The 13348-nt window shown below is 49.1% G+C and overlaps 5 protein-coding genes across 5 annotated transcripts; 3 read left to right on the top strand and 2 right to left on the bottom strand.

Annotated features, from left to right (window-relative positions):
- Positions 1-310: 310 nt before the first annotated feature.
- Positions 311-2966, top strand: N7516_000419 (FAD-dependent oxidoreductase; the record flags this gene model as incomplete). Its single annotated transcript, XM_057213141.1, has 4 exons — positions 311-612; positions 679-950; positions 1005-1375; positions 1440-2966. 4 exons carry the CDS (start codon positions 311-313, stop codon positions 2964-2966), a joined length of 2472 nt encoding a protein of 823 aa, XP_057075024.1.
- A 135-nt stretch (positions 2967-3101) lies between these two features.
- Positions 3102-4410, bottom strand: N7516_000418 (bZIP transcription factor; the record flags this gene model as incomplete). Its single annotated transcript, XM_057213140.1, has 3 exons — positions 3102-3188; positions 3246-3310; positions 3378-4410. The coding sequence occupies 3 exons, from the start codon at positions 4408-4410 to the stop codon at positions 3102-3104; spliced, it is 1185 nt and encodes a 394-aa protein (XP_057075023.1).
- Positions 4411-5118: 708 nt separating this feature from the next.
- On the top strand, positions 5119-8847 carry pld2 (putative phospholipase D (PLD); the record flags this gene model as incomplete). The annotated part of the gene is made up of 5 exons (XM_057213139.1): positions 5119-5295; positions 5347-5704; positions 5757-5900; positions 5958-8104; positions 8158-8847. The coding sequence occupies 5 exons, from the start codon at positions 5119-5121 to the stop codon at positions 8845-8847; spliced, it is 3516 nt and encodes a 1171-aa protein (XP_057075022.1).
- A 952-nt stretch (positions 8848-9799) lies between these two features.
- Positions 9800-10110, top strand: N7516_000416 (uncharacterized protein; the record flags this gene model as incomplete). Its single annotated transcript, XM_057213138.1, has 2 exons — positions 9800-9827; positions 9914-10110. The coding sequence occupies 2 exons, from the start codon at positions 9800-9802 to the stop codon at positions 10108-10110; spliced, it is 225 nt and encodes a 74-aa protein (XP_057075021.1).
- Positions 10111-10975: 865 nt separating this feature from the next.
- N7516_000415 (uncharacterized protein) lies at positions 10976-12993 on the bottom strand (the record flags this gene model as incomplete). Its single annotated transcript, XM_057213137.1, has 2 exons — positions 10976-12070; positions 12145-12993. 2 exons carry the CDS (start codon positions 12991-12993, stop codon positions 10976-10978), a joined length of 1944 nt encoding a protein of 647 aa, XP_057075020.1.
- Between the last annotated feature and the right edge of the window lie 355 nt (positions 12994-13348).

Genomic DNA, 13348 nt, shown 5'->3' with positions numbered 1-13348 from the left:
CAACGTCCGAATTGATTCCTACAACGCCTATTGGTCCTGATTATTGATCATTTCAGTGAATTCATCCGGCTCCCAGGTTGATCAATGATCACGGTGAGATTTCCCTCCGATTTGGGTAGTTCAGTAGGTGTTGGAGAGGGCTCAACTATCTCTTATTGGTTAGTTCATAGTATTTCAGTCGTGCAGGCATATAGCAAGAAGTAGGTCCACATAGACATATATAGTTATTACGGTCCAGCATACAATCGATGCGTCTTTCATTTTTTTTTAAATCTCTTATGGTCAGTCAATCCAGACTAACAACAAGATCATGGACCAAACTTCATTCAAAGTTGTCATTGTGGGAGGCAGCATTGCTGGACTTTCGCTAGCCTTGATGCTGGAAAGAAATGGCATCGATTTCGTTATCCTCGAAGCATACGGCAGCATTGCACCCCAGGTCGGGGCTAGTTTTGGCGCCTTGCCCAATGGCTTACGCATTCTCGACCAGCTGGGTTGTTATGAGTCAGTTCTAAAGATGGCGGAATACCCTGTTGACACACTTCACTTCTGTGATTCGCAAGGACATCCATTCTGGACAATCGATAACGTCAAAGGGGGGTCAATCACGAGGTTCGTCGCCATTCAGTTTTGTATAACCAATATTGAAACAGCAGAATCAACTGACAATATATCCAGTCATGGTTATCCTGTCTTATTCCTCGATCGCCGGATGTTGGTAGAAGTCCTCTATGAAAAGATCCAGGATAAGTCCAAAGTGATCACCTCTCAGCGAGTGCAGAGTATTGAGAATGGTACTTCGAGTGTCACAGTTACCACAACAACGGGTGAAACCTACACCGGAAATATCGTGGTCGGAGCAGATGGAATCCATTCCAAAGTGCGTCAAGAAATGTGGAAAGCGGCCGAAAAGATAGATCCCACGTGGATTGATCCCACGGAGAAATCTGGTACGAAAATTAGACCTAAAGACTTGAAAAATCATTAGCTAACTCTTGTGGAAGCACTGCCTGCAACTTACGCATGCATCTTCGGCATTTCCAAAGGGGTCAAGGGAATCGAGAAAGGCACGTTGAGCTCGGTATACAATGAGCATTACTCGTATCTTGTTCCCAGCGGACCCGGAGACCTCACCTACTGGTTTCTCGTGCGGAATATGGGAAAGACGTACTATGGTGCAGATATTCCTCGGTTCACCAAGGAGGAGGAGGAAGCATTGGCAACAGAACACTTCGACGACCACATCACTCCTACACTGAAATTTTCCGCTCTGTACAAGAGTAAAATTGCCTCGGCATACTCCAGCTTGGCAGAATACGTCTTTAAAAGGTGGCATTTCCAGAGAATTATTACCATTGGCGATGCCTGTCACAAGGTGAGACCACCTGTCAACCCGAGAACAAGATCATGCGAACACTGACCAACGTTCCGTCCAATAGTTTGAGCCTTTGACAGGCCAGGGAGGCAATAATGCAATGGAAACCGCCGCATCCCTGACAAATCATCTCGTTGCGGCCCTCAAAAACTGTCACACAGGCACCCTGTCGTCGGCAGACATTTCCAAAGTCTTTGAGAGCGTTCAGCAGCAGCGTGAAAAACGTGCATGGGAATTGGTCAAAGCATCCCATGCCCGGCAACGTCTCGAGTGCCAGGAAACGCCCTTGTTGAAGTTCATAGGACGGTACGTGGTGCCGCGTCTTCCGAAATCCGTTGTCCTCGGCAGATGGATCGACTCGTATTCTCCCGGAGTGTCCTTGGACGTGCTTCCGCTACCACACAAACCTCGGGAAGTTGCATATTTCGACGAGCGCTTCAGAACACCGTCATCGCGGGGTGTGGTGAGCATCTTGTTGTACGCTACATACTTCCTCTTAGCTTGGTTAGGATATCGCCAATTATCGACAGCACTCAGAGCGAATGGAACAATGGGCTTGGTCCGTCAGGCAATCAAGAGTCACTCGGTTCCACTCCCAGGAGGAGTTGAAGCTCCCCTTCGCCAGGTGTACACAGGGATCGGAGCTGTTGACCTCATTTTGAAAGTCATCGTAACGATATTCCTGCCTGCGGTTGCCAACTTCTCTACGCCGGAACAGCCATTGCAAGTTCTGTATTTCCTGGCTTCAATGATGCCGATTATCGCTATCTGGACGGTTGAAGGGTTGAGACCAAGGAACAAATGGACCCTTCTTGCAACTCCAAGTTTGTGGGCGGTTCTGTATCAGATGCGCGGAATTGGGCTGATTGCACCCCTCTATTACGCATCGAGTACCTATATTTCCTCTGGGGTGTTATACTTTTCCCCAAGGACCCGCACGCTTCCAGAGTCCACCGCCCAAGCGTTACTACCTGCAATGATATTGGGATTCGCGGTGCCCACAATCATGCTGTTCTTCCCATTGGGTGATGCTCTGAACACGCGACAAATATTCATTGCGCTGTGGCAGCCCGCTCCGGTATATGTGGTTATCTTGACTCAGATATTCTCCCATGTCATCAAATCGATCGGTTCGAGCACACCGGCTAAGACCGATAGTGCCGCAGTGGAGAGCAAATCTAACCGCGACATCCCACACTTGCAAACCCTCTACGCTGTGGTCGGCGGTGTTTCTGCTTGTTTCCATGTGGCCTTGCTGCTGAGCTGGGCTGCTTTGGGGACAAACTTTGTCACTAGGGCATTCATCCCATCGGCCGCCTTCGCACAGGTGGCAACAATTGCAGACGGTGTTTTCATATTTTTCCAGAACGACTTCCTGCTTGTTGCAGCGGCAACTCTCCTGTGGTGCTTAGCTAGCGTGTGGGATCTGTACCGCCTTGGGGTTTCCAATGTCTCCTGGCAGGTGGCACTAGCTAGTTTGATTCTGGGTTCTGTGGCAATCGGACCAGGTGCGACTGTGGCAGCTGTGTGGTATTGGCGGGAGGAGGTTATGAGTCGGACAGCTTTCCGCCGTCATGGTCCGGGTCTTTAATTCAATGGAGAGTACTTGGTGCCACAATTGTGGCGTTGAAGGACGGTATGATCAACGAAGAGAGGTCACAGCAAACTCCTAAGACTTGGTCAAAACAGGGCGAGGTAGATAGTTCTGAACGACATTGTGTCCGATTCATCGGGCTTTTGTGTGTGTGTATAAAGTAGAATAGGATATTGTGATGTTCCGCAGGTTGAAGGACATAGTAAAATCCACATAAAGCTATCCTGTAGAGCCAGTAGCTCCAACTGAGATGCACCTGATATTGTAGGATATTACCCTCTCGACATCAGACCGGCGAAAGCCAGCTACACAGCCCAGAGAGACTGGGAGATGGCTCAGTCCTGGCTAGGTTAGCTCTCATCATTATATTTCGCATCGAGAATAGTAGCAAAAGATAGTGTAACGTACTGTTGATCAATTTATACTCGTCGATAACCATCATCATATTGGCGGGTAATTCGCCTTGGGAGGCCTCTAAGCTCGAATGACCAGCGACTGGACTAGAGGGATAAGGTATCGTAAGGGTAGATGAAGGAAACTCGCCTACGACAATGCCTTGGTTGAACAGGTATCTTTCGACATCATGCACATCAAACCAGTCTTCGTCTGCAGGAACATAAGTCACGCCATTTGTTGTTTGGAAGAGGGCAAAGCTATCTGAAAATTCGTCACTGGAAGGTTGTAGAAAGTGAGTTCCTGCACCACCGAGGCTGATATATGGGAATCGAGCATCGATGATAGGATGGCAAGGTTCCGTGTTGACGATACGTGCGAAATAATCTCGGATCTCTGCTCGTGGCATTGTTTGTAGCAGTAATCCGAACTCCCACATGTCTTCATCTTTATAAGAGAGATTTGACAGAATCCGATATCCACTTTGAGCGCAAGCGTGATAAAGCCGTTGGGTGAAGGGTGTGGTTGCATATTGTATGACGTGTGTTTCAGCAATAGATGGTGTCACAGGAAAGGGAATAAAGTCATTCGATTGATGGTTCAGGGCCTGGGTATTAGTCGATGGAATCATGCCAGCCGACGAGCCCAAAAACAATTTCCAGAAGCCGGACTCCAAGGTGTGATCTTTCAATCTGCCCGTTGGCACCTCGGACGCGACCTGCGCGTGGGGTTTCTCAACGACAGAAGGTTGGTTATTTTGGGACTCTTGAAAGCGAATATCAGCCCGCTTGAAATGAGACACTATATCATCCCGCAGCAACTGGACCGTCTGGAAAAGTTCAGGCTGAGTCAACTGCGACCCATTCTGGATCACCTGGTTATCGAATGTGTGCATGGTCTGACTCAAATGACCAAATGCATCTTCCAGTTGCTCTACGCGAGCTTTCAGTAAAGAAAGCTGGGACTGTTGACGAGATCGGTATGCCTGTTGCGCTTCACGGACCTGGGCGCGTCGCGTCTGGGCCAGGGTGTGAGATTGAGTTATCATATCTTTAGTTGCAAAAAGGGGGGTCTCACAGATTTGGCATCTTCGGCTGGTTTTCGGGGTCGCCCAAGAGAGCTTTTTTTTACTTGAGCCGTGGGCATTGCGCTCCAATTGGAGGATATACAGTTGTAGAGGTTGTAGAGGTTCAGCAGTCGAGATCTCTGGTTTCCACATGTCGGAACGCCAAGCCCGCATTCCGCATTTCCGAGAGCAAACTAATTTGACCTGAACTTCATTCTTATTTTACTTATGTCGAAGAGATTCTTGATGATTTTATATGTTGTATATACATAGTTCCCTAGTCTCTTTCCTTTTTTTTCCTTTTTTTGTATCTCTTTTACTATCAAATGTAACATGAATTAGAAATACGTGTTGATATATATATCTCAGTTATCCTCAGGCCAGTGTCACATACTACAGTCCCACAGTCTCACTTATTCTATTGCCTAAACCTAAGAATATCCCAGGAATATCCCAAGTTGGGAAGATAATCGTGTCAGCTTATGGAGTACAAGTACAAGTACACCGCCACATTCACCACGTTCCCATCGTGGCTGGGCGTAGCGGGGCGCTTCATCGGATTTAAAACAGTCACACCCCGCTCTGCAGGCATCCCTATTTCCTATTTTCTGACCTTTTTTTTCTGACTTTCTTTCGTTTTATTCAACGTTCTTGCTGTGTTTTATCTACAAACTACTCTGATCTCTCAGAATGTCGAAGCAGGATGATCTGGCCTATGGTGGCTACTACCAGGGCGCGGAACGTGGGTCCGGAGACGGATCCCGCGGTCTAGGTGATACCTTCAAGAAGCTCCGCGATACCTACAAGAGCCACGGTTCCTCACAGGGTCAGCCGAACCAGACATATAACCCAAGTGGTTATCAAGGCGTAGGATTTACCATCCCTCAGCCTCCACATTCACTAACCGGTCCGCTACAGCAGAGTTACCCGACCCAGACAGAACCCCAATACAGCCAAAACACAAGCGGGCAACAGCAAAACCCGAACTATCATGGAAAGCCTCAAAAGGACGACAAACTGTCCGGTTTATTGGGAAAACTACAAGGTACTGTGACCGAGTTTGGTTCCGAATTTGCCCAGAAGATCGGTACCACCATCGATCCACAGGCGTATGCCGAGTACGGTCCCAGCAAGCCCAACACAGAGCATCGATTTGGTAGCTTCGCTCCTCCCCGGGAACATAACGATGCAAAGTGGTATGTGGATGGATGCAGCTATTTCTGGGCTGTATCGCGAGCTCTGGAAAATGCTCGCGAGTCGATTTGGATTCTGGACTGTGAGTTTCAATCTTCCCCGGATTTTCATTTCATGCGGCTAACTTGATGTAGGGTGGTTATCTCCCGAACTTTATTTGAGAAGGCCACCGGCGAAGAATGAACAATACCGATTGGATCGCATGCTGCAAGCTGCAGCCCAGCGGGGCGTGCGCGTCAATATCATCGTTTATAAGGAGGTTACGCAGGCGCTCACTCGTATGTCTATGATCCTTGAACATTGAAAGGAACTCAACTAACAGTCCCTACCTACAGTGTCTTCCTCTCACACCAAACATGCCCTAGAAAATTTGCACCCCAATATCGCTGTCTTCCGTCACCCGGACCACCTGCCTGATCGCCAAGAGCTCGCAGCTTCCATCGCGTCGACCTTCCAGAATATGTCACTTGACTCGGCAAGTTTGAGTAAGATGCCAAAGGACACACTGAAGGGCCTATACGGAATGAATGATGATGTCATTCTGTATTGGGCTCATCACGAGAAGCTTTGTTTGATCGACGGTCGGGTTGCATTCATGGGTGGTTTGGACATGTGCTTCGGTCGCTGGGACACAAACCAACACGAGCTATCGGATCTACATCCCTCGGATGTGAGCCAAACCGTGTTTCCTGGCCAGGATTACAACAATTCTCGCGTCCTTGATTTCCAAGATGTTGTTCACTGGGAGAATAACCAGCTGGATAGAAAGACCATGTCTCGGATGGGATGGTCTGATATATCCATAAGCCTGCACGGTGCAGCCGTGGAAGATTTGCGGCGTCACTTTGTGGAGCGATGGAACTTCATCTATGATTTGAAATACAAGGTTCGCAGTGATTCTAGATACGCGAGACTGGCACTCCATGGACGGCCCGCTTCCTCAACTGGCCCCTCGACTGGCCAACAGCAGGCTGGTTCTACACAGCCCAATCTGTACCCATCGGGACAGGCAAGCCCGCAGGGTCAGCCACCTGCGCCATCCTGGCAGCAGAAGCCTAGTGGATCCACATCGGCTACCTACCCGCCGCCACCAGGTCAGGCATCGAGTCCATTGCAGCCACAGCCACAGTCGCAGTCCCAGCCTCAGCATCAACAATCTGCCGAAGCATATCAGCCTTACAACAGTGCTCCCGCTTCAAGTTATCCGCCACCGCCGGTTCAGACCTCCTCAAACCAGCAACAATATCAACAGCAGAACACGTCTACCTCGTACCAACCTGGGACTGCTTCAACCTATCCCCCACCGCCAAGCCAAAGCCCTCTAGGCTCTCAATCTCAGTCAGCTCAGTCCCCAAGCCATGACACAAGCCAGTATAGCTACACTGGAAGCTCATTCCCTCCTCCTCCACCTGGACCCCCTCCAGCGCAGTCCACTGCCAACACCTCGTATCAACCTTATCAACCGGCCCAGCAACAGGAGCAGAAACCTTACTTCCCACCCCCACCAGGCCAGGAAACATCCCACTCGAATACCCGTGGGGTTGATGACTACCAGTATGAGGGTGATCGCGAGCGAGGTTCTTTGGCGCCCCGTCGCTTCCGAGAGGACCTGACGCAATATGGCAGCACCCTTCGTGGTCAGCTCGCGGGACAAATTCACCAATACCAGGATCGACTGACCACATATGGCCGCCCTTCCTCCTCGCAAGGCCGAGGGAATATGTCATGCCAGATTGTACGCAGCTGTGCGAAATGGAGCAACGGCAGCCCGCTTGAACATTCGATTGCCGACGCATATTGCGCCATTATCCGAAACAGTGAGCACTTTGTCTACATCGAAAATCAGTTCTTTATCACTGCGACCGGTGATTCGCAGCATCCAGTGAAAAACCAGATTGGTGCCGCAATTGTGGAGAGGATTTTACGTGCTGCCCGTGCTGGCCAGAAATATAAGATTATCGTGGTCATTCCATCCGTTCCCTGCTTTGCCGGTGATTTGCGAGATGATGAGACTCTCGGAACACGCGCCATTATGGAGTTCCAGTACAACTCTATCAACCGGGGAGGTCACAGTATCATGGAGATGATTGCCAAAGAAGGCTTTAATCCTATGGAGTACATCCGTTTCTACAACCTTCGCAATTATGATCGGATTAACAACGGTAGCATGATGGCTGCAGCTGAACAGCAGGGTGGTGTCAACTACGAGGATGCCAGCAGACAGTACGATTTGAACACTGCAGGCCCTGGTGGATACGCTCCAAGCACTACTCGTAGTGCTTTTGATACGTCTGCACCGTTCCAGAAGTACCAGCAGGCTGCACACCAGGTACAAGGCGGTCATGCTTCTTCGAACCGGTGGGACAGTGTCAGCGAGTGTTACATGCTCGGCGGAGAGGATATTCGCAAAGTGCCATGGGATGGACACCCCGATGCTGAGATTAATGCGTTTGTGAGCGAAGAGCTTTATGTTCACTCCAAGGTTCGTCCTCCCCAAAAGTCACTGATGACCCAGCCCTCTAACAAAAGTATTAGGTGATGATTGCCGACGATCGTGTAGTTGTTTGCGGATCTGCAAACCTGAACGACCGTTCTCAACTGGGTGACCATGACTCTGAGATCGCAGTCATTATCGAGGACTTCACACCTGTGGCATCCAACATGAATGGCAAGCCATGGACTGCCAGTCGCTTTGCTTCATCTCTCCGCCGCCAGCTGTTCCGGAAGCACCTGGGTCTTTTGCCACCGCAAGACTATCAACGACCAGATGCGAACTTCGAGCCCGTGGGGGTTCCCAACCAATTCGACTTTGACTGCCCCGAAAGCAAGGTCGTTGCTGACCCGCTTTCCGACACTGCCCAGAGTCTTTGGAACTCACGGGCGCACACAAACAGCGAGGTCTTCCGGAAGGTTTTCCACGCCGTTCCGGACGACTCAGTCCGCAACTGGGCCGAGTACAAGGAATTCTATGAGTATTATTTCCATAAGACCGAGAAGAGGGCTGGTGAAGGCATGGAAGGATCGGCACGTCCGGCGCGATTCCAATGGGGTCACGTTGTGAGCGATGACTTTGCGCCTGGCGCAGAAGGGGCGAAACAGGTTAAAGAGCTGCTTAGCCAAATTAAGGGTACTCTGGTTGAGATGCCTTTGATGTTCTTGATTGAGGAAGATATCGCCAAGGAAGGCTTGACCCTGAATGACTTGACCGAGCCAATCTACACCTAAGGGGGAGATTGCATTTTCCAAGTTAGGACTGTTATCATTGATCATCTCGTTTATTTTTTTTTTAATTCCAGCATTCATATTAGCTAAATTGATGTACTGTTGTATCTAAGCGAAGTCTAACTTCTTTGTTTTGGTAGCGATGGTATTCGGGGAGAACTTCTCTCTTTCATGTCCCCGAGGGAGAATGACACCGATACTCGACACTGTGCAATTAAACCTCCGATCTGAAAATTGTCTGATGCCAAGCCCGGGATGATATTGTTCTTGAAGAACAATACTAACCGGAATGTGATTGTAGCGATTGGACAATCCCCGTATCCTTTGTTCCCGGAGCCATCCTCATCGGGCGAAATCCAACACATACTTCGAAATGTTTTTTTACGCTTTAAGACCCCGGCTTAATATTGTTCTTACCCTCATCAAAGACTGATGAATGTGCTAGTTACACATGTCCGGAACAGGGGCCCCTCGGCCATGTCTGTGGCCTTCCTTCATGAAAGACAAGCCGGGGCCTAGCCAGAAATTCCTCGGAGGATATGTGATGCGGTCAATATCAACGTCCCCCATCAATGCACTGACCGTATATCGAAACAAAGAGAATATGCCCGAGGCAACAACTCCTACATTCATGAACCCGAGAACAATATCAAACGGCTCCGCAGTGGACATCCACCGCAATGCAGACCCCATGCATTCAAGATTGATTCTACGACTTCATGCCCAATGCCTCCAAGCCAGCAAGTCAATGTGACATTTGCATTGACTTTCATTTCCTAGGTGTCATATCAATCATATTGATAGTCCGAAGAATAGTCCCTCCAGGAATATAAATATCAGCTTGCCACACCCAGCTTCAATTATATTTTCCACCACCCACTCACACTTCGATCATTCAAAACAATCATTCAATCTTTTCAAGCTTCCGCTTTTTAAGCTCTTCTCAATCTTCGAAATGTCTCGCGGTCAGGTCCAGAAGCAATGTGAGTACCTTGCCTCCAAAGCATATATACACTGTTTCATCATATCTCTCTTATGCATTCATATCCTAACCTCTCATCTCTAATAGCCCCCGGTGGTGGCTGCGTGGTCATGAAATCCCCCGGTGGTGGCTGTGTCGTCATGAAGTCCCCCATTCCCAACGGCTGCGTCGTCACCCGTACCCCCGGTGCCGACTGCAACATCATGAAGCGATCTCCCGGCGGTGGCTGTGTCGTCATGAAGTCTCCCGGTGGCGGCTGCGTCGTCATGAACCGTGAGTACTAAACTAGCTGTTTTCTGAATAACCCGCCTGATATACTAACATGTCTTCGTGCATAAGCCGCTGACTTCTAAACGCCCTCCATGAGCGCGTCCAATTCCAACATTCCATCAACCACCATGACTTGACCTGTTTCGTTGGTCGCCATGGTCGACATTGAAAAGCATCAATTTGACGATCTTCACTGCGGACTCTTGAGAGCACTTTCAACTTTTCAACCAAAAATATCAATCCCTCGAAACATGACCTTCTCAGCTTTACTTTTGTTTTTGTGAAGATTCTTTGCTCCTTGCGAGTCTGTCTGTCCAGTTCATTCTTTCTTCGATGAGGGCAGCTCAGTTCTTTCGACGGTCTTGAATCATCTCGGCTGTCGAATGTGATTTGTTTCTGCTCTTTCGAACTATTCGTGGACGATCCGGGTGCACAACAGTTTCTTAGAAAGAGACATGTTTTTGTTCCTTCAGCTACATTCGAGGGATTTCCATTACATACTTTAAAATCGGTTGATTGTGTTTCTCTTTTTCAATGTGGTGCAGGTTCCTCTGGTTTCTTGTCTGGTGGGTGGTTTGGGTGGATAGGGCTTTATTTCTTAGTTAGAATCGGTCATGGTAGTTGATAGGAATCAATAATTGCCTTAAGGAATATTTTCTTTTCGTATATCTCTTGTAGCTCAAATGTACTGGAAGGGAAAAGTATAGTGAGCCACATTCCTATTTTGGAAGTGTTCCCTTATGTGGACCAAGACATAACTAGTTATAACATTACATACCCTAAATTAAGCACCCCCAGTTCAAATATACACAAGATAATGGAAAACTTCATTCATAAAAACATCGTTACTAAAACTATACAAGTAACCTGAACCTATACTTATTTCCAGATATCAATCTTCTTCCGAATCTCAGACACCTTAGCCACTTCAGCCTCAGAGTATTCGCCCAGATCCGCTTCATCAGAACCATATACATCACTAGCTGTCTCCTCAATTTGGTCTAGTGTAAGTCCAATAAGTCCCACAGACCGTGCATTGCCAATCTGGCACATTTCCTCTCCAACCGCAGCTTCGATGACACCCTCGCCTCCTTTAGCGATGAGATCGTCCTCGAAGCTCCGGAATACTTTCCTGAGAGGGCTCAAGACATGACCACGGAAAAATTTAACGGTCTTCTCGAGATGAAGCCGTTCGCGTAGCGATGGTGAGGAAAGCAGCAAGTAGTACAAATTCAATGCGGAATGAAGCGGTGGACCTTGAGTCTGGGTCAGACGAGACCAGCTAGCAACGAGATCGGAGGATGAGCTGGCGGCAGTGACCGGTTTGAAAAGAGACGGGAATAGAGCCCAGAAGTAGAGCGGATCTTGGAATATATTGCCGGAAGGGTCGCTGGGCGTGGGGAGTAGTTCATCCTTCAGCCATGCGATGGCGCTATCCCGCACCGAGGCAAGATGGTCATCTTCCAAGATCTTGTGTATAAGTTTAAACCGCGTCTCAGGCGATGGATGGCTCTGGACAATGGCGGCTGGAATCTGGCGAACGATGCCGTGGCTTTGGCGTGCTGTGCATGCAGTCAAGATGACAACGAAATCCTTGAACTCGGCATCGCTTGGCGGGGTTTCGATGGAATGTTGCAGAGAGTAGACGGTCAGGGCCAACAGGGAGTCGATAAGCGCGTGTGGTTGACCGAAAGCCACTTCGTCGAGATTGGTTTGACCGCCGACAAAGTTGTTAAATATCTGAGCGAGCTCAGGGAAAACGGATACCCGACGAGGCGGTTGCCCAGAGGCAAAGAGGGTTGTGCCTGCAGCCCGAGCCGTTAGTAGTAGGAGTGAGCCATGGCGTTCTAGCGGAATCTGATTGGGGTTTGTTGGTGGGTCATCGAAATCAAGTTGGGCAGTTTGATCTGTCGGGGATGCGCATATGATTGACAGGAGTTCCTCGTTATCAATTCCAACGTCTCGTGATAAGGCCTTAATAGAAGCAAAATTAGATCAAACGTTCTCAGATATTGACTCAGTGCCATGCCTTATTTAAATTCACTTACCATAAGCTTTCCCATGATCATATCGCGTTCCTTGAGCTCCTTGGTCGATCCATACGCCTCAGTCTGCGATTGAGCGCCCGGTAGCCGCAGATCCGGGTGCAAGTGTTCTTGCATCCGAATGGTCCACGACATTCCTGGGTCCATTGGACCGGAGAAACTCAGGAGATATGACTTCAGCAGTTCAAGCAAGCCGAACTGTATGAATTTCCGAACGAGGAGGGTCTCGTTATCGGCAGACGGGGAGGGTGAGGATACCTCAGCTTCGGGGTCTGGGGCTGAGGCACCGGCAACCCTCAGCACGCTCGACTCGCTAGCGGCTCTGGGAGGCGGTGCCGGTCGCTTGGAGGGAGACACTGCGCGGAAGAACTCAAGGAAGGCTAGGGTGGTCTCGTTGGTCGTCATTGTGGTATATGCTTCTAGAGCTGCTTGGAGGGAGGTTGCAATGAAACGACTCGGGGCTTTCGTCTGGATCCGTGCGTGAAGTACCGAGAGCATTCCGAGAAGGCAATTGAATTGTAGGATGTGCAGGGGCAGCCCCTGATCAGCCCTCTGGTCCTCGTCCTCGTCCTCATCCTCAGGCTGCAGTTGCATGAGGGACTCAGAGACGCGCAATATCACTTCTCGTGGGTTTCCTAGCCGAGCCACATCCTGTAGGCATTCAGTGGACGCTGGTAGCATGGGCAGGAGCAGCTTGACCAAGTCCCAGCCGATGTTCGTCGTAAGCTTCTCATCTTGCAGGAGAGTGTGCAAAAGTGGTAGACGTTCAGGAGTTAACTGATATTCTAACAAAGTAAGATAGGTTAGGTAGTCCGTGGCCGGAGGCAATGCTTGAATGAGAGGGTCCTCCATGGTGTGGATGTTGACCATTTGATGTCGCAGGCGCGGGGAAGATGAAACATGGCGATGACGTCAGCGGCAGAATCCCGAAGAAGCACGGGCCGATCACATCTCCGAAGTATAAACATACGCCCTCAAGGACTTATTAGTATGAACATATGAACACTTAAGTCTTTTTTCTACGGCCCTCTATGGTACCTGTACTGACTATGTCTTTATAGCTAACTACATTATGAGAAATATCATGATCATTTTAGGCTACCCTTTACATGTATAGCCTGTGCGACGACGTTAGGGTATAAGTCAATTTGTATTCTATTTAATAAAACAGCAGATGCATGGTAATCACAAAAGAACAATCTAGTAT

Source organism: Penicillium verrucosum (assembly GCF_028828655.1).
Source record: "Penicillium verrucosum strain IBT 35672 chromosome Unknown utg000001l_segment0_segment0, whole genome shotgun sequence".
In the NCBI taxonomy this organism is placed as follows: Eukaryota; Fungi; Ascomycota; class Eurotiomycetes; order Eurotiales; family Aspergillaceae; genus Penicillium; species Penicillium verrucosum.
This window is presented reverse-complemented; position numbering and strand designations above follow the sequence as displayed.